The sequence below is a fragment of the Fistularia commersonii genome, chromosome 20, assembly GCF_037954325.1.
Source record: "Fistularia commersonii isolate RoL2024-O1a breed Wild chromosome 20, RoL_Fcom_v1.0, whole genome shotgun sequence".
NCBI classification, from domain to species: Eukaryota; Metazoa; Chordata; class Actinopteri; order Syngnathiformes; family Fistulariidae; genus Fistularia; species Fistularia commersonii.
This window is the reverse complement of record NC_141303.1, coordinates 6,781,375-6,801,871: the sequence shown is the minus strand read 5'-3', so window position 1 is coordinate 6,801,871 and position 20,497 is coordinate 6,781,375. Positions and strand designations below refer to the sequence as shown.

Genomic DNA, 20,497 nt, shown 5'->3' with positions numbered 1-20,497 from the left:
TAATGTAGGAAAAATATTGAATGAATATCTGCCTGATAATTTACCAAAAAACAGCCATTTGTTTGAATATCATCAACACGTATGCACCTATAATGCCACCAAAAGTTCTCCCACTTAAAAAGATGAGAGGCCTGTAATTTTCAACATAGGTACACTTCAATTATGACAGACAGAATGGGGGGGATCCAGGAAATCACATTGTAGGATTTTTAACAAGTTGATTGGTAAATTCCTCTGTCTCGAGGAAGACCAATGAGAAGATTTATGGACGTGGTGAGAGAGGATATAAAGTTAGTTGGTGTGAGAGAGGAGGATACAGAGAATAGGGTCAGATGGAGGAGGTTGATTTGCTGTGGTGACCCCTGAAGGGAAAAGCCGAAAGGAGAAGAAGAATTGATAAATTCCTCTGTAAAATAAGCATTTGTTTTTCCTACAAACAAGCAAGATTCCTGGCTCTCACAGACAGTCACACTCCAAACTCTACTATGGCCCAGACCAAAGAGCTGTCAATGGACACCAGAAACAAAATTGTTGACCTGCGCCAGGTTGGGAAGACTGAATCTGCAAGAGGTATGCAGCTTGGTGTGAAGAGATCAACTTTGGGAGCGATTATTGGAAAATCAAAGACCTACCAGACCACTGATGATCTCCCACGATCTGGGGCTCTACGCAAGATCTCACCCCGTGGGGTCAAAATGATCGCAAGAACGGCAAGCAAAAATCCCAAAACCACAAGGGGGGGACCTGGTGAATGACCTGCAGAGAGTTGGGACCAGAGAGTTACTGGTCCCAACTCTCTGCACACTACGCCGCCAGGGACTCAAATCCTGCGGTGCCAGACGTGTCACCCTACTTAAGCTAGTGCATGTGCAGGTCTGTCTGAAGTTTGCTAGAGTATTTGGATGATCCAGAAGAGTATTGGGAGAATGTCCTATGGTCAGATGTTACCAAAATAGTTTTTTGGTAAAAACTCAACTTGTCATGTTTAGAGGAGAAAGAATGCTGAGTTGCATCCAAATAACACCATAAGTACTGTGAAGCATGGGGGTGGAAACATCATGGTTTGGGGCTGCTTTTCTGCAAAGGGACCAGGATGACCGAATGGAGCTATGTATTGTGATATTTTGAGTGAAAACCTCCTTCCATCAATGCCCATCTTCAAGGGCATTAAAGACGAGACATGACTTTCAGCATGGCAATGATCCCACCACCCGGGCAACGAAGCAGTGGCTTCGAAAGAAGTATTTCAAGGTCCTAGAGTAGCCTCACCAGTCTCCAGATCTTAACTCCTTAGACAATCTTTGGTGGGAGTTGAAAGTCCGTGTTACCCAGCGACAGCCCCAAAACACCACTGCTCTAGAGGAGATCTGCATGGAGGAATTGGCCAAAATACCAACAACAGTGTGTGGAAACCTTGTGAAGACTTACAGAAAACTTTTGACCTCTCTCATTGCCAGCAAAGGGTATATAACAAAGTATTTAGATGAACATGGACCAAATACTTATTTTCCACCATAATTTGCAAATAAATTCTTTAAAAATCAGACAATGTGATTTTCTGGATTTCTTTTCTCATTCTGTCTCTCTTAGTTGAAGTGTATCTACGATGAAAATTACAGGCCTCTCATCTTTTTAAGTGGGAAAACTTGCACAATTGGTGGCTGACTAGATACTTTTTTGCCCCACTATGGTTAATTCTTTTTATATTTTCCAATAAATGGGATTTCAGTTTTATAGAAATGCTTTTGATTTCTAAAAGTTTTCTATACACCTTAAATCAGCTATGATGGCTAAGTCTATGATACCTCTTGTGTAAGATTATGTCAGAATTATTTTCTTGTCCTCTTATGGTAATGAGCGGCATGGTGACGTAGTGGTTAGTAATTCCTGCGCACCGCAACAATATCCTTGGCTGGATTCTCACAGCGGCCCTTTCTGTGCGGGCTTTGCATGCTCTCCCTGTGTCTGCACCGGTTTTCTATGAATTCTCTGGTTTCCTCCAACAGTCCGAAAAACATGCACTGGGTTCATTGAAGATCCCTAATTTCTCAGACGTGTGAATGAGGAATGAATACTTGTATGTCTACATGTGTCCCTATGATCGACTGGTGACTGCTTGACGGTATACCCCACCTCTTGCCCAATGCCAGCTGGAATAGGCTCCAGCAGCCCCGCAACCCCGAACAAAGGATAAGCTATATAGAAAATTTAGTAATGTATTATAATATTATGTCAGTGCTTTGGTATTTTCACTTTATTATAGGGTTTCTTTGCCTCTGCTTCAGCAATGAGGTGAGTATACAGAGATCCTATCAGGACAACTAAGTAAAAACTCAGACCACATTAGAAAAGGCTCAGGTAATTTCAGACTAGCTCAAAAGACAAAAGGTTTGACCTCAGACAGACCAAGGCAGTTTACTTGGAGTACGTTTAGTCTGCTGTTCAAGAGACATGACAAATCCCTGTTCAAAATATTGGCAGTAATTGACTATATGCTGAATATAAGGCTTCCGTATTGAGCAGTAAAGCCAAGACCAGGGTCAAATGCTAAACAAGAAAAAACTGTGAGAGACACCCGGGGGAAGCTGATCCTCTCTGTCCTTATACTCTTCATTTATTGTCCTCATTCTCCCAGCCAGGTCCATCCTCCCCTCCCCCTTACCTTGATGCCAAACCTCTATGACCTAGGCCAAGATCAATAGCACAGTTTAAAGAGGATGGACTGTGTAAATAGAGACGATAGATCCTGCCGATGCAGATATCTTGACCACTGATGGCCTCTGACTGGTACGGTAGCATTTGATCAAGTCTCACATTGATGCCTGTCAATACATTTGGTACAGCAGGGTTTACTTAATGTCGATGGGAAATTAGGGTTTTCTGATTTTTAGGGGTTGTTCAAAACATGACTGGTCAATAAATTATTTTCTGTTTGAGATTTACCTGCAGGACCAATAAGGACAGCAACTCGAAAACAAAAAAAAAATTGAGGTGCCAAACACTTGAAACCCCTTCTCTCCCTTTGTTCGATGAGCATTATTCAGACAGCAATTAGATAAAATGCACTTATAAAATAAACAAAAATCATAAAAGTTTAATCTGAACATATTATAGTTTGCCTGTGCGTTTTGGTGCACAACGCTATGAATGCATACATCTACTCTATATAATATCCATCCATTGTCTGCCGCTTATCCTGCACTCAGGGTCACGGGAGATGCTGAAGCCTATCCCAGCTGTCATTGGGCAAGAGGCAGGGGACACCCTGGAGTGGTTGCCAGTCAATCACAGGACCACACATAGAGACATACGACCAACAATTCACTCACCAATTCGGGGCAATTTTCCCAATCTTTTCCAATTAACCTGCATGTTTTTGGACCGGGAGGAAACTGGAAACCCAGAGGAAACCCATGCAGATACAGGGAGAACATGCAAACTCCACACAGAAAGGTTTCCTGGTTGAAATCAAACCAGGGTCCTTTGTGCTGTGAAGGGCTAACCACTGCACCACTGTGCCGCCCCTCTATATAAAATAAATAGATGTTTATATACACACATACAGTATATATATGCATCTGTAATATACATGCTTAGTTTTCATGTGTAGGACTTTGGTTGTACATATATAGATATTTATAGTTCACCCAAAAGGATCAGAGGTTTAAAAAGAACCAGTGAAATAAGAAACATGTTTTCAGGAAGATGTAATGTAGGAAAGCTAATGTAGCCTCAGGGCCGCATGGGCCAGTGTCCCCCTGAGCTGGTCCCAAGCCCAGATAAATGCAGAAACCTGTGTCAGGAGGGCATCCAGCGTAAAACTTTTGGCAAAACCAAATATGCAAATAAAACTTAACAATCTCATACTGGATTGGTCGAGGCCCGGGTTAACAACAACCGCCATTGGTACCGATGACCCACAAGGTACCGGTGGAAATTGGGCGACCGTAAGGCAAGGCACTTAGGAGCAGGTTTGAAGTTCTACTATCATGGTACTGACAGGGAGAGAAATGGAGTGGGAGTTATCTTGAATGAGGAGTTTGTTAGGAATGTTCTGGAGGTGAAAAGAATGTCAGATAGACTTATGAGTCTGAAACTGGATATTGAAGGTGTGATGCTCAGTGCTGTTAGTGGCTATGCCCCGCAGGTGGGGATGTGAGTTTGAGAAGAAGGAGTTCTGGAATGAGTTAGATGAAGTGATGCAGAATATCCCCAGAGATAAGAGAGTGGTAATTGGCAGAGACTTCAATGGTCATGTTGCTGCAGGCAATAGAGGTGATGGAGAGGTGATTTGGTATCCAGGATAGGAACACAGAGGGACAGATGGTGGCCTTTGCAAAAAGGATGGAAATGGTTGTAGTGAACACTTTCCAGAAAAGAGAGGAACATAGGGTAACTTATAAGAGCAGCGGTAGGCGCATGCTGGTAGACTACATCTTGTATCGACAAAGTAACCTGAAAGAGATCAGTGAATGCAACACAGGTTTAAACAGGTTGGCAAAACAGAGCGATAGAGATGGAAAGGATGTACAGCAGATCCGGGAGATTATGGGAAGATGGGAAGAGAACTTTGAAGAGCTGATGAATGAGTAAAATGAAAGAGAGGGAAGGGTAGAAGTGGTAGCTATTGTAGACCACAAAGTAGCAGTGATTAGTAAAACTTTAGTGGGGAAGGCATTGAAGAGGTTGAAGACTGGGAAGGCAGTTGGCCCTGATGAAATACCTGTGGAAGTATGGAGGTGTCTTGGTGAGGCAGCAGTAGTTTCTGGTTGGATTATTCAACAGGATCTTAGAGAGTGAGAAGATCCCTGAGGAGTGGAGAACAAGTGTGATAGTGCCCATTTTTAAGAATAAAGGGGATGTTCAGAATTGCAGTAACTATAGAGGGATAAAGTTGATGAGCCATACAATGAAGTTATGGGAAAGAACAGTGGAAACTAGGCCGAGAGCAGAAGTCAGCATGTGTGAGCAGCAGTATGGCTTCATGCCTAGACAGAGTACCACAGATGCAGTATTTGCTTTGAGAATGTTAATGGAGCGGTACAGAGAAGGTCAGAGGGAGCTGCATTGCGCTTTTCTAGACCTAGAAAAAGCATATGAGGATGCCAAGAAAGAAACTCTGGTATTGTATGAAGAAGTCTGGAGTGGTAGAGAAGTATGTTAGACTGGTGCAGGACATGTATGCTAGCTGTATGACAGTGGTGAGGTGTTCTGTAGGTGTAACAGAGAAGTTCAAGGTGGAGGTGGGACTTCATCAGGGATTAGCTCTGAGCCCCTTCTTGTTTGCAGCGGTGATGGACAGACTGATGGTTGAGAGTGGAATGAAGAGGAATAAGGGTTAGTCGCAGCAAGACAGAATATACAGCATGTGTGTGAATGAGAGGAACCCAGGTGGAACAGTGAGGCTACAGAGAGCGGAGATCTAGAAGTTGGAGGATTTCAAGTACTTTGGGTCAACAGTCCAGAGCAACAAAAAGTGTGGAAAAGAGGTAAAGAAAGGGGTACTGGCAGGTTGGAATGGGTAGAGAAAAGTGTCAGGGGTACTATGCAATGGAAAACTCTCAGCCAAAATGAAAGGAAAAATGTATGAGACAGTGATGAAACCAGTGATGCTGTATGGCCCAGAAGCAGTGACAATTACAAAAAAGACAGGAGGCAGAGCTGGAGGTCGCAGAGATGAAGATGTTGAGGTTCTCTTTGGGAGTGATGAGGGTAGATAGGATGAGGAATGAGTCCATCAGTGGAATAGCACATGTTAGATGTTTTTAGAGAAGTCAGAGAAGCCAGACTGAGAACGTTCGGTCATGTACAGAGGAGGGATAGTGAATATGTATTTTGGTAGTCAGTCAATATTGGTAGACAGATGCTGGATTTGGAGCTGCCAGGCAGGAAGTCTGGAAGAAGACCAAAGAGAAGATTTATGGACATAGTGAGAGAGGATATAAAGTTAGTTGGTGTGAGCGAGGAAGATACAGAGAATAGGGTTAGGTGGAAGAGGTTGATTCGTTGTGGCAACCCTTGAAGGAAAAAGCTGAAAGGAGAAGGAAATATAACGTGGGAAAGCTCCATTTACCTACCACAAAAATATGTGTGTGAAGTATTTTTACTCACATGACAGAAATACTTTTTCTGTTTTTTTTTTCCCCACAGGTATTGACAAGCATTTCACTGCAAAGGTTTGAAAAAAAAAATCTGTTAATTTTCCGCAAATGAATTTCGCATTTTCAAAATAGGTTTTAATTATTTTTAATAAAATTTTGTTTCTTTTTTATGATTTCAAAAAATAAAATAAAAAATAATAATAATAAGCAAAACATCACTTTCTTGCCACTTGATTTACTTTTCATGATTTATTTTATATCATATTGAAATCACTTTATATATTTCTGGCTAAAGCCATTATGGTTTTGATTAGCAAACAACACAATTTGTTATGATACAATCATAAGAGATGAACACAATCCGAGATAGCATGAATATTTGCTATGCAAAATGAGTATTCCTCTGGATTCCAGCTGTTCCAGTATGCCAAATATTGATAAAGATGAACAGAATATGTGAGGGAAGCAGTACTGCTGCACATAATATTCTGAATATATGTAGAAATCCGAAAAATGGTGAGGTGCTCTGAAAGAGAATTTTGGAGCAGCAACAGTGGCAACACAAAACAAATGGAATTTTTGCTGGCTATTAATATGACCCAAAAGAGAAGTGTGTTTAACTTCTGGGTCACCCCCTGCATACTAAAGGATATTTAGTGCGCGGAAAAATGTTTGAAGTGGATAGTAATCCATCCCTGCAGCATGAGAATAACAAGATTTATATGTTTTTGATTGTGGACACAATCCCTGTTTTATTCTGTGTATATGGCCTGCATTGCCAGATAGCATCTTGGCATCAACCAGAATATTTCTTCAGTGAAAACAAAAGCATTACTCACACATATTTACACAACATGCATATCAAGCATTACACTTTGTAAATGCAGAGTGTGTTACTCATAATTCTGTTTATCTCCCATGTGCGACAGCTCACGTGTGAGTATATATATACAGGCCCATTACGTTTGGAAGTTATATGCAACAACACAACGTGTTGAACCTGGAGCAGGCCAGCTGTTCATATTAATCAAACAGCCCACTTCCCTTTATGACATAAAGCAAATAGTCATAAATGCTCTTATCAGCTTTTCTAATAGTGTGGATATTACAATCAGATTCATGGTGGCATAAACTATTACTATTTCATCTTTATCACATCAAGCAATCCCTTCTTTTTCATGGGCATCGTTTATAACTGCCGGACAGATCATTGCGTAATGAAATTCAAAGCAGCCTATCAGCACGAGGGATCTCACAGTCTGTTTACTTATATTTACATATATTCATGTGCATTTTGTCTTTTTGCAACAGGCAAGATATATATGGTGTTGCTCCTTGCAGGACTGATCTGTGGTCAGACAACCTCCAGCTTCAATGTAAAGTCTGATGAATAAAGTGGAGCCCCTTCATCATTTCGGTATGTTATACTGACAGGGAACATACAAATAAGAATAAAAAACAATTTAAATTATTTTAGAATATTCTGATGTGAGTTTCTCTTGCATTTGAAATAAAGCCAAGACAAGATGGTTTGCAGGATGTAAACAGTTTATTGTTTGCTGCACTGATTTGGTTCAGTCTCATGAAAGACGGTGTCTCTTCAAAAGTACAATTCTTCATAATTTCAGACCTCTGCTTTGTGTACTCCCCCTTTAATTTAGAGCACTTTAATTAATCAACTAATATTCTTTTTCTCAAGGTCTTTTTTATAAATCTCATCATTAATAAAAGCAGACATTCAATTAGCAGCCAAATCTTGATTGCCAATTTTGTCATAACAGTCTCCTATTCTATGCATTTTTTTCAGTTTGTTATAGTTGGAAGTATGGTGTGGGTAGGAAGAATGAACTAATTTCATTAATCTAATTGTCATCACATTCAACCATCCCACTAATAAGTACAAATTAGTATGATTAATCAATTTGACGACATAAACTCATTCAATTACAGTTTTTCAAAGGCGAGTGGGTGTGTTGGGGTGATAGGGAGGTGGGCAGCACAGCAGCTTGGTCTGTGAGGAGCCCATCCCACAACATTCAAGTCAAGTCGGGCAATTTGTCATTGCAAATTATAAATAAATGATGATGAAACATGGAGGGCAGATTCTCCACTAACAAGCCTTATTTGATCAACTGCAAATAATTCTTTGCTGTGTTTTAAACACTGAATATTTAAACAGTCGATTCCAAAGACCAGGCTTTTTTTTTTGTTGGAGCAGTGAGGAACACAATTTTTATGTGCAAGAGATGGCTTGCATGAACACCATATGTTCATTTTGCAAAAACAAATTAAGCCCTATTTATTTTATCTATGCTGATTGATTTACAAGGTAACCTAAATTTGAAATCTCTGATTCTCTGCATCTGTTTGTCATGCCCCATTTTCTCGACTTTGTCTTTTTAAATGTCATGACTGCAGAAAAGCAAGCCAGCACAAATGTTTTTTTCTAGTTTACATGTTGAAAGAAAACTCTGGCTTTAGGTCACACTTGTTCTTGAGGTTCACTTTAATGAGCGTTCGAAAATAAACTAAATGATTAAATGTGCATGACGCCACCTTCACCTGAGTTGAGTTTACAATGAAAAGATTTGTATTATATGGGAAATGGGGAAGTTAGACTGCTTACTAAGGTTCAACTTATCTGAAATGCTTCTGAAGGCTGTTAGTACAGAGAAGCTGCTGGGATCTGATTTGTGTATTTCAGTCCTACAATGCTGAGAGAAAATGTGCTGGCACAGCAGTTTCGGTGATGCCCTTTGGTGCGCTCTATCTTATCAGCCTAGCATCACCCCTATTCAAACCAGCATCTGATTGAGCAGAGTGAGGTTGTTTGGGTCTTAAACTGGGAATAGTTTATGGAGGCGCCGTCTCTAATTTGTGAAGTTGGGTATTACAGAGGAGACAATTAGAACGCGGTTCGATTGGCGTATAGAGGCTTGGATGCTGACAGTCAAGAGAAGGCTTTAAAATGTCATACCAATTAATCTATCCAGCCATCAAACAATATTCTAGAAACAAAGTCAGGGGAGGGCAGGATGGGTGTCGATCAATCTGCATCACTTTTCTCCTCACCGGGTTATGGGAAAATTGATTTGTCAAACAAAGCATTTTGGAAGCAGTGCATGGACATGTTCGAGATCCATTAGCTTCCATTGAGCATTTTGTTTAACATAGGATTTTCATCACAGAGAAAATGCAGTGTCCTCAATACTGTGAGCTACGACTTTACGATTTCTGGTTGCTTTGTTCTTACTAAGAAAGCTTTGAAAAGTGCTGACATCATGCAGGGTAAACTTCTGATGCTTTTGAAAATGCCGTTCTTCTTATACAACAATTACAACATACATATATATACAATGTATTTGCATATTAGCTTGCTACAAGGCAAGAGACAATTTGTTTTGCCCCTCCCATCAAAAAGCTTTACTATTATTGTACACTACGGGGCTATCCTGCCATCCTATCCAGCATGGCAGCCCTAAGCTGTATCATGAATTCCCTGTGCAGTGTATTGTTCTAAAGGCAGAACTGTATCACATTGTGCCCGTCATGCTGTTTTAGAGAGAAGAGCTTCCTCTATGGGATTTCTTCCACCCCCATCCCCTGATAATGTATCTCTCCCTTAAGGCTAGGCCTCTTTGACCTTGTCTTATTCATTGAGGGCGTCTTAAGCGAAAGAGCTGAATCCTGAATGGGCCATTTCCCCTCTTTTAACACCCCTTTAATGTCATCAGTGAAATATGAAGTCATTAGACGATATTAAAACACTGCTGACAAACTAATTAACGGGAGACATTAAACAGGGTGGGCTTGATTAATCCGCTTTAACGATTCTTTTTAAGTGGTTCTGGTCAAAATTAATACAGATTTACTGGTGATCTTAAGAAAAAAATACTCTTATGTGTATCAGACCCCAAGGGCAAGCTAAAGTCACTGGTATTTTACCTACTCATGCCCTCCATCCTTTTCTAAACTCCATAGTCTTAACTCACACAGTTGGTCTGTTACAACAAACAATTACTCTCACATGGCTATGTCTACTTACATTTTGAGATGGTTCAGCAGAAAACTACCGCTGTTTCTAGGTTGGGAGAAAAAACTAAGAAATCTATTAATCAATTATCGAGTTATCAACATTTGTTTACATTTTCGTGTTCTCATGTAAGAGGTTAACCGCATTTACTTCTTTTTTTTTCCTGTTGATGTTATGTTTACTGACCAGACCTGAATTCTGTGACTATATAACGCCCTCTTGTGGTAGAACTACACACGCACATTCATGTAATTTTCAAGAGAAACCGAGAAAAAAAAGTCACAAAAATAAGATACTGTGACAGGCTAGGGTTTAGCAAAGTAACAATCGGAATCAAGGGTAACAGCTTTAATGTTTTTCTTTAACGTTATTTTAATTACATCCATTCTGCGTTATTTTCCGTTACAAGTTGATGTGTGATGGAGCGCTTTACATACACATCTAATAATAAGTAGATCAAATATTCTAAAAAAAAATAGCGATTCAACGGAAGTGGTCACGCAATGACGTATTTCCGCTATCATTTTCACTGTAACCGCGGCCATTCGGCATAATGACACTATTAACAAGTATTTTGTGAGGTAGTTTGGAAAGGTTTAACGTGCATAATAATTAACGTAAAGTAAAGTTGTCACGTTCTACCAATGTGTTAAACGTACTCATGCATTGCGGTCTCTACAATGTAGCTAACGACTTTACAAACGGAGGCTAGGTCAACGCAAGCGGCTAGCTTCATTAGCCACCGAGGGCCCGGGTGAGTGTGTGCGGCACAAAGGCTGTTGTCGTTGCCTCGCTTCTACACAATGTATCCCTCCTGGGGAAATTACGGGGGTCCTCAGTCGCAGAACTTTGGTGGGCCTGGGCAAAGGAAACCGCCAGCCGGCCCTGCTGGAGGGTTCGGCGGCCTCGAGGCCTCCCAGAGTGGTTCCCTCTTCTCAAGCTTGCAGGAGCAACACCTTCAACAAATGCAGCAGCTACAGATGCTTCACCAAAAACAGCTACAGACCGTGCTACACCACGGTAACGCTTGTGGGACCTACGGTGGTGCCGTTGGTCTTTCGGGGGGATATTCGGGATCGCCGTGGCAGTCGGAAGAATCGGGGCATTTAGACAGTGGTGTTGGACCTCAGCCCTATTTTCAAAAGGACGAACCCGGTTCTCAATCTACGAGAGCTGCCTCTGCTATCAAGTCGGATCAGTGTCAGCCTCCTCCGCCACCACCTCTGCATCCCAATGAGACACAGACAGTCGCCCCTGAGTCCTCGACATCTAAACCACCAGAGAGAAATACTGTTCCCAAAGTCAACGACTTAAGAACCAACGATTTATCCTGTAGAGAAGACGACAAAAGTTTGCCTCTGCAGGTAACTCATTGACTACAATCGCTTCAGTTTCACAAACTCCTCTGTGCATATTATCGTTAGTGTTGTTTAAACTCCGGTTAAATTCTAGCCAGTGCTATTTAACTATTGTATTGATGGCATATTCTTGCGGTAGGCACAGTTAAGTCAAGTTTACACACGTATTAACGACCGACGTGTCATCAAACCAAACTGCTTAATGTTAGAGCTGAGCACCGTCAATGGAATGGATATTACAGTTTTTCTGTACATCTCTCTACTCTGGTTGCTTTGAGCTGTAACAGGTGGATTTGCTAAATAGATCATAGCATGTAAAAAGTGCCAAATATGCTCAGCATGTAGCTGTCGACAATCCGTTTGTCCTTATAGTTGAGTCATTGCACACATACATTAGACAGGACAACAGCCGATTTCTGACTGCAGATGTTCCAGATGGTTATGTAAGATATTTCTAATACGGCAACTGCATTTCAAAATGATTTTAAAGTTGCACATTAAAGGGCTAAAATGCATAGTTGTTTTTTAATTATTGTTTTTTGCCATGTATAAAGGGAACAAACTAAAAATCAAGTAAGTACAATCAGCATCACCCGTGCTATTTTGATTATTAGTTTGGGCCAACTTTAGCTAAATTTTATTTAATACAATGATTAGCCAAAACAGTATGATCGCTAGTAGGTGAAGTGAATAACATTGATTGTATGATTACAATGGTAATCAAAATGTAATCCTTTCCAAAATGTAGCTTTTGGGTGTTTCTGTAGCAGTGGTAAGTATCTACCAAAAGTTGTTGGGAAGAAAATTAAGTATATGGCACAGTAGTTCACATGAACAGCAAAGGTCGGCCTATTTGTTCAGGTCCAACCGAAGAGCTATTTTAACTGAGATTACAGAAAAGGATATCCTGGTTCTGAGTGAAAGCTGCATGAGAAAGTATCTTGTATTCAGTTCCACTGTTAGTGCTAACCCCTGATTATCCCATTTTCTTTTGCATCATCTTGCAGGCATATGTGCATCTCTTACATGAGGCAACCATGACAAAATGATGTGATATTGGAAGTAGACAACATGGCATAGGCAATGTGATGCTTCAGACAGTGTGCTGTCGGGTTAGCTTGGACATTGAATGGATATCTGTTATTTTGAACCAGAACCTAGCAAAATGGTGTTACAGACTTAAGGACCCCCTGACATGGAATAATTACCAAGCTCTAACTACGGCCGAGCATCTGTGGTACATGCCGAACAAAAAATTCTGATTTATTATTTAGAGTTCAAATAATTTTTAGGTACCTTCTTGGTGCCAGATACAAGAGCAAGGCTGTTCTGATGGCTCAAGGCAAAGCTACACAGTGTTAGGCAGGCAACCAGAATGTTTTGGTCGAATGACTGATGTACTTATGACTGATGTTCTTGTTTGCAGAAACACCCAACTGCAGCTCATATAGTCTTTCTTGCTTTCTGAAAGGTTTGGAAAGTAAAGACGTGCACTGTAGCCAATTTTAAGGAACCAGCTAACAAACATTTGCGCAAAGAGTTGAGCCGTTGGTTGCTAACTCAAACACGTCATGGAGTTTCAGAAAAAAAAAAACAACTTAGAAACTCCACAAGGAAAAGCATTGCTGATTCAACAGCATTGCAGCACTTCTTGTCTTTGAAATTGCTTACAAGCATCAGGGGATTCTCATGAATCAGCTGTGGGGGAACAACATGATATTGCCACAGAAACTACAACTACAATTTCTCTGTTTTGCTTAGATGTTACTAACCCAGTTTTTGAACACCCACTGCCAAAAGATCTTGTAAATTTGTGGGCTATACTCAAACTCATCTCGTTTTGATTTGACCTTTTCAAAAGCTACTTGTTTAAAATTCAGAAAAATGCTTTACATATATAAAGTCACACTCACAACTAAAAATGATGTTCACATCATGTTGTTTATGCACTGTGCTAATTTTAAGGTCATACTGCAAATTTTAAATTCAGCTTATGATATGTTAACAAATATTACTCTCAGCACATTGAACACCGTTCCTATCTTATATTTTCCATGGAATATGCTGTATATACAAGTCACATGGGGACAGTTAGATATTATGAACTGAACTTTTATCCAGTTTCACCATTTTACTTGTAGTTAAGGTTTGTGCAGATGTAAATGTCTTCTTTCTCATACCATTTAAGCTTTACAGATTACTTAAGAATGGAGAAAAGTGATTTACCGAGATTACTGAAAAGTGATTACGCTTACTTGTAATTATTTTACACAGGAGAAACAGCAACTTTGGTACAAACAACATCTTCAGAATCTTCAGAAATTGAAGCAAGAGAAAGCCAAACAGAATCAAAAAGATGGGGATGGCTCTTTACTACCACAGCCCAAGGGACAAATATCACAGCCCCCCCCTCCTTCAGAACCACCAAAAAATATGTCTCCTCCACCTCCTCCAAAAGAAGAACCACCGACACCTCCTCAGTCAACTGTGGTAAGCATTGTTATATGGTTTGGTGTGTTTAAGACATTAAGCTTATCTTTGTTCGTATGTACCGGTACATACTTTCAACCAAACATTACACAGGTAAACCAAGTGATAAAACAAATAAGCATCAAATCTGACACAATTCTGTTTTTGTAATATAAATGCAGTTGGGAATTACAAACAAGATCTTCCTCAAGGTTATTTTAAAAATGTTAATCACCAATTTTTTATCTTTCATGCCATCAATTATAATTTAGATTCTTTTTTTCTACTTTTACTTCTAAATTTTGCAACTACGTTCCTCTTGTTATCTCACTTCCTATGATACCTATGATGAGTGACACCTCCATTGTCTACCCCTAGCCTGCTAATTATAGCTGTTGACTAATTACTTGTTTGGACATAATTGGCAAGGCCAAAGACCAATCAGAGTAAGTGAGCAGATATTTCTCTGGTTTCAAATGTCTTTTGGCCATATTTTTTAAAAAAAAATACAAATGTGCCTCAAATGCTTGATTAACCTTGCAACTTAACACTATTTGAGTACCCTAAATTTAAAAAAATCTTTCAGAAAGCTTTTACTCCTAAATTCAATTTTCTTTCAGCCAGTCTGTTTTTTTCCTTTAGTAATACTGATTACTTAATCCTGGATATATTGTATTGGTGCTGAATTTTGTTTTGTCTATGTTTCAATTTACAGGGCATAACAGTTGGAAAATCAGCTACAATTACAGAAACCGTAAGTCACAGCAAACCGTACAATCACCATGTCTGTGACCATGAATATTTAAGCCACATTCTCATGATCACTAACAGCTGAAACCTAATTTTCCAAAAAGAGTATTCTCAGTCCCTTTTGAGAAAAGTTTTAAAGGTGATGACCATTATAATATGCAGCCTGTTAGCATTTATTTCCCATCTTAAAGCTCTTTCTGCTGATGGTACTGAAAAGTAATTACATACCTACATTTGAGTTCGCCATATGACAACTTTGGTTGGTATTGAAACAAATAGTGTTTTGTTTTTGTTTGTACTCATGTGATTATTTAGCATATTGGGTTAGGACACTGCTTCTCAAATAGTGGGCACACCGCCCTGGGTGGTGCAGAGCGAGGCCAGTGGTGCTTATTTGTGTAGTATTAGCTCTATGGTATAGTTTTTGTTTTTTTTTTTTGCACTGAGCATGCACACACACAGCACAGAGGAGGAAATATGAAGTGCAGTGAACAAACCCTCAAGAGACACCATGGAAAAATATTCAACAGGTTTGATAAGACAGGAGGTGAGAGACAGAAATAATGAAACAAACAAAAGTCACCCAAAAGCTAAGACAAGGAAATATGACAAAGCATATGTAGTGCTTGGCTTCACTGTAACTATGGGGGGAGACCAGGAAAGACCAGTGTGTTTACTGTGTCTAAAAATGTTGGCAGCGGACAGCATGAAGCCAAATAAATTAAGGCATCACTTAAAGACATTAAACCCCTATTATTATTGATAAGCTGCTTGAGTTTTTTCAGGGAAAACATGCCAAACATTGTCAACAATCATCCCGCTCTGCTACTTCAGTAAATCAGTGAGCACTGTTATGTTAATTAAGTTATTCTTTGTTGCTAGTTGATCGATATTTCTTTCTTTTGTCTTTTCTTTAATGTTAATAATGATACAATGTTGTGCAGAGGTGTGCATATAACATTTTAATAGACAAATGATACTATTTATAGTTGCGGCAGAGAGTGGGGACACACGAAATGTTTTCTCTTTCCGTGGGGGCGTTACAGAAAATAATTGATAAGCTCTGTCTTAGGGGAACATGCCTTTGTAATATATTGATACTCACTTGAATGAAAAATTCTGCATTTATTCTTAGTATAAACATAATTGATTTTGATTTTGACCTGCCTTTTTCTTAGATATATTGGCATTCCTCATATCACAGCCTTCCCATTGTAAATATTTATGTTTTGATCACTGCCTTGCTCAAATCTCACCTGTCTTTGTGTTTAAGTCTGAGGTTCCCCAAGACCCAGAGGAAGCTGCACGTCTTCAGCAGTTACAGGCGGCGGCAGCTCAATGGCAACAGGTGCAGCAGCAGAAAGCAGGTTTACATTACCAGGCACTCATGCAACAGCATGAAAAACTTCAGCAGATCCTGGAACATTACCAAAAGCTGATTCAGCAACCTGCAGATTTACAGGTAGTTAAATGTAGCAGTAAGGCATTTAATCTACTGCTTAAGGTGTTTCAGTAGTTTTTTTTTTTTCTTAAATATCTCAATTTACATATTCAAAAGTTAGACTCTTTTCGATGTTCTTTGTTGCAGTTCATGTCTGCTGAGTTGCAGCTGAGACACTTTGAAATGCAAAAGCAGCAATTCACACCTTTATTCCAAGACTGGGTGACCACGTTTGCCCTGTGGTCTGAGCAGTTCCAGACGTATCCCCATAAAGACCAATTGCATGACTATGAACACCAATGGAAGCAGTGGCAGGAGCAGATGAATGCCACAAATGCCCATCTTCAAGAACGGATAGCAACCCTAAGTGCTATGGTGCCATATTCCTCAAGCCAGTATAATAGTGGTATGATAGGACAGTATGGCCAGTACTCCGGAACAGACATGCAAATACAGCAGCAGGCAGTGAATCCGGGTGTGCAGAATTCTCCTGGGGTTGTTGGACCAAGAGGGCCCCCACCCACCCCTCCTGCTGGACCACCAATAAGAGGAGGTGGCCCTGCTGGCATTGGAGTGAGAACCCCAGGTCCAGCCAATATTCAGCCACCAAGCTTCAACGGCATTAGAGGTCCACGGTCAGTACTAGTCATTGAAAGCCTGTGCGATTGGCACTTGTTTTGCCCTGCGATTGACTAGCGATCAGCCCAGGTATACCCCGCCTCTTGCCCAATGACAGCTGGGATAGGCTCCAGCATCCCCTGTGACCCTGAGTGGGAGAAGTGGGAGAAGCGGGAGAAGATGGATTGATTTAAAATCAGATCTGCAATCAGTTGGATTATCTTAATTTAGTTGCACTGTTGAATGTTTTTGAATAACTAACCAAAGCCAGTCGTAGTGGTAATAATACTCTCTGAGACCTGCATATTTCGAAGGTATAGTATAGGTTTAACATTGTGTAATTTGAGCACTTTTGTCAGAAGTATAATTAGTATAGTATGGTTTGAATTCTGGAGGTACTCAGAGAATGACTGTGTGTTCTAATGTGCTAGAAAAGAAAAACATGCACATCCACTACCAAGTTAGGGATGGATGCTGGATCAGAAAACATCTACTAAGTAGAGTTTTGAAAAAATCTGCATACCAAAAGTGATCCGAAAAGAAAAGATGATTTATTTTACATTTAACACAAAAAACTTTTCCTCGCATGCATGACGTTTTGAGCAAAACATAGGCTCATCCTCAGCCAATGTTTTGTTATATTTATTTATTTATTTTTACATTTGCATATTTATTTCCCAACGATTTTCTGTCCACTTCCTTGCTAAGGCCTGACATGATTAATAGGGTGGTAATTTGTTGTTTTTTGAGTTTATGGCATCGGAAGCCACCTCGGATAAACTGTTTTTTGCACAGCCCCACTTACAAAATGTCAGGTTTACAATCAATTTCTATCTATTAATGTTTTTGGATTATCACCAAGTGACTCATACAGTAAGCTTAGTTTTTAACGCTGCTTTTGATTTCTTTTGTCTTACTTGAATCAGAGGAGATGCCCCCAGGTTTGACAAGCCACAACAGTGTTTTGATGGTCCCCCACGGTTTGACCAGCCACCCCAGCGCTTTGATGGACCCTCACGATTTGATCAACAACCACAGCGCTTTGATGGTCCACCTAGATTTGACCAGCCACAACAACGTTTTGAAGGTCCACCAAGATTAAACCAACCACAACAGCGTTTTGAAGGTCCCCCAAGATTTGATCAACCACGTCCAAGGTTTGATGGGCCTCCCAGATTTGAGCCACCTCCATTTAATTTCCCTTTGAGGGACAGCCAACATCGATTTGGGCTACAGCCAAGATTTGAACCGCCCCCAAGGCATGTTGGTCCTCCGCCTCATTTTGAACACCCAACTATTCCTCTACAGAAACAGCAGCAAGCTCCCCAATCTCAGGCAGAACCAGCCACAAAACCTGTCTGTGGAGAATCCAAGACAGCAGGAAAATCACCTGGGCAGCCACAATCTGATAAAGAAAAGGGTGAATCAGAATCTCACAAAAAGACTACAGACATGACCGATGACAACATGCTGAGAGTGGATGGCTTTTTCATTCCAAGCGACCCTATTCCTCAGAACTTGCAAAATAACACACAGCCAGGGGGATCGGATGGTAAAGATGGCAATGACACTAGTGTAAAGCCTGTTGATAGCAAACCGTCTATATCTGGACCATCCCTTGTCACATCAAAAGATGCAAGTACACAAAACTATCACAAACTGGATGGTCCAACAAACGCCAACAAACCTCCAGTCATTCCAAAGACCCCTGAAATTCAACAGGAGCCACAATCGTGCGGACAATTGCATCAAAGGTTAGACCCCCCAAGGCCACCTCCTGGTAGGGGGCATGCCCAGCCTCCAATTCCTGTTCAAGAGCATGGACGAGGACGTGGGCAGAGGGGGCATGGAGAGTTCAGAGGACCAAGTAATGTATCCCTTGGGGAGGGGATGGGGGGAATGAATTATGACTACATGCAAGGTGAAGAGGACATGTCAATGCCAGAAGAGCAAGAAGATTATCACTGGCAAGATTCGTCATATGAGGCACTGGGTGAAGAATCGGATGTTCCCCAAGAAGACATGTGGATGCCAGAAGAGCATCACTTCTTGGGAGAGGATGAGTATTATGAAGAGTCAGTCGGAGGGCCTGCTATGGGCCGTGGAGGATTCTCAATGATGAGGGGAGGCCCCCCGATGGGCCGTGGAGGTCCGCCAATGGGACGTGGAGGTCCGCCAATGGGCCGTGGAGGTCCCCCAATGGGACGTGGAGGTCCGCCAATGGGACGTGGAGGTCCACCAATGGGTAGAGGTGGCCCACCAATGGGCAGAGGTGGACCACCTATGGGCCGGGGAGGGCCTCCTATGGGCAGAGGAGGGCCTCCTATGGGCCGAGGAGGGCCTCCTATGGGCCGGGGGGGACCTCCTATGTGCCGTGGAGGGCCTCTTATGGGCCGAGGGGGGCTTCTCATGGGCAGAGGAGGACCGCCAATGGGCAGGGGAGGACCACCAATGGGCAGGGGAGGACCGCCAATGGGCAGGGGAGGACCGCCAATGGGCAGGGGAGGACCATACATGGGAAGAGGTGGTCCACATATGGGAAGGGGAGAAGCAATGGATCAGCACTGGGATGAACATGAGTCAGCCGGATACTTAGAGGAAGACAATTCTTACTGGGAAGATATGAGACCTTCAATGAGAGGGATGAGGCCCCCATTTCCTCCTGGCCGGGGCCGTCCACCACGTGGCAATCCTAGTTTTATGCATCAAGGACGAGGACGCCCCCCCCACCCAGTGCATGGATCTAAGGATCATGAGTCATTAGGCCACAAAATAGAAACTGGAAACTCTTCAATGGATTCAGGGATACATTCCAGGTACCATGAACATGACCCTCATAACTATCCAATTCAGCCTGAAGGAGGAAGAGGTAGGCCACGTTTACCGCCATCTTCTAATGAAAAGATGGATCCGTCTGGGGAAGTACTGTATGAAGAAGAAATAGAGAGAGAGCACAACTGGGAACCAGCTCATGGGAGAGGTCCTCAATCAGGTTCCCATGAGATAATGGATAGGGGAGGAATTAGAAGGAGACCTATTGGTCGTGGAATGGCAAGAGGCATGTGGCGGCCAGGTTCAACGCATGAGGAATATGATGAAGAATTCAGGGAAGGTTATGTTGAAGACTATGGCCATGGGGAAGCCGGGAATCAATGGCGTCAACCACGCGAGTATCCTTCGAATAATTTTCGAAATGAGGCCAAGCACTGTGAGTCTGAATGGGAAAGAGAGCGTCCACCAGCTGACCGGGACTATCAGTCCCACTTACAACCACCAGAGTCTTATAGAGATGGCCGTTGGCTTGAGGAAAAGGAGAGGGATCGGCCCTTTTCATATGATGAACATGCAAGGGGAAGAGGAGAGCTCAGGATCCGTGAGTACAGGGATGAGCCACCGTTCCGGCAGGACGAACCTCCACAACAACCTTTTTCAGAATGGGACAGGCCCTCAAGACTTCCGCCTTTACCAGAAAGAGTGTATCCTCCTCAATTTGAGGATCGCAGACCTCGCTATGAGGAACACAGGGAAATCCCTGCAGATGGGGCACCACCTTCCAACACTGAATCTGTTCGAAACATGTCAGATAGCTCCACTGAAACTGCAGCACAGGGAAGTGGAGCAAATGTACTTGCTCTCTCCCAGCGTCAGCATGAAATCATCCTAAAAGCTGCTCAAGAGCTTAAATTGATAAGGTATTTTTTAGACTTAAAATTTGTCGCCTCTTCTT

General features: G+C 41.6%; 1 protein-coding gene across 4 annotated transcripts in view; it reads left to right on the top strand.

The window, feature by feature from the left end:
* Positions 1–10,686: 10,686 nt before the first annotated feature.
* ylpm1 (YLP motif containing 1) overlaps positions 10,687–20,497 on the top strand; it is a 31,653-nt gene continuing 21,842 nt past the window's right edge. For 3 of the 4 annotated variants that reach the window (XR_015107717.1, XM_086167664.1, XM_086167663.1), the window contains exons 1-6: positions 10,687–11,498; positions 13,767–13,982; positions 14,677–14,715; positions 15,985–16,173; positions 16,300–16,787; positions 17,697–20,462. Coding sequence is in view for 3 of the 4 variants with exons in the window: in XM_086167664.1 (XP_086023790.1) it covers positions 10,938–11,498; positions 13,767–13,982; positions 14,677–14,715; positions 15,985–16,173; positions 16,300–16,787; positions 17,697–20,462 (4,259 nt within the window). In the remaining variant the exon portion in view is untranslated. The remainder of the gene's footprint in view (positions 11,499–13,766; positions 13,983–14,676; positions 14,716–15,984; positions 16,174–16,299; positions 16,788–17,696; positions 20,463–20,497) is intronic. The other variant, XM_086167665.1, reaches the window with a different exon arrangement.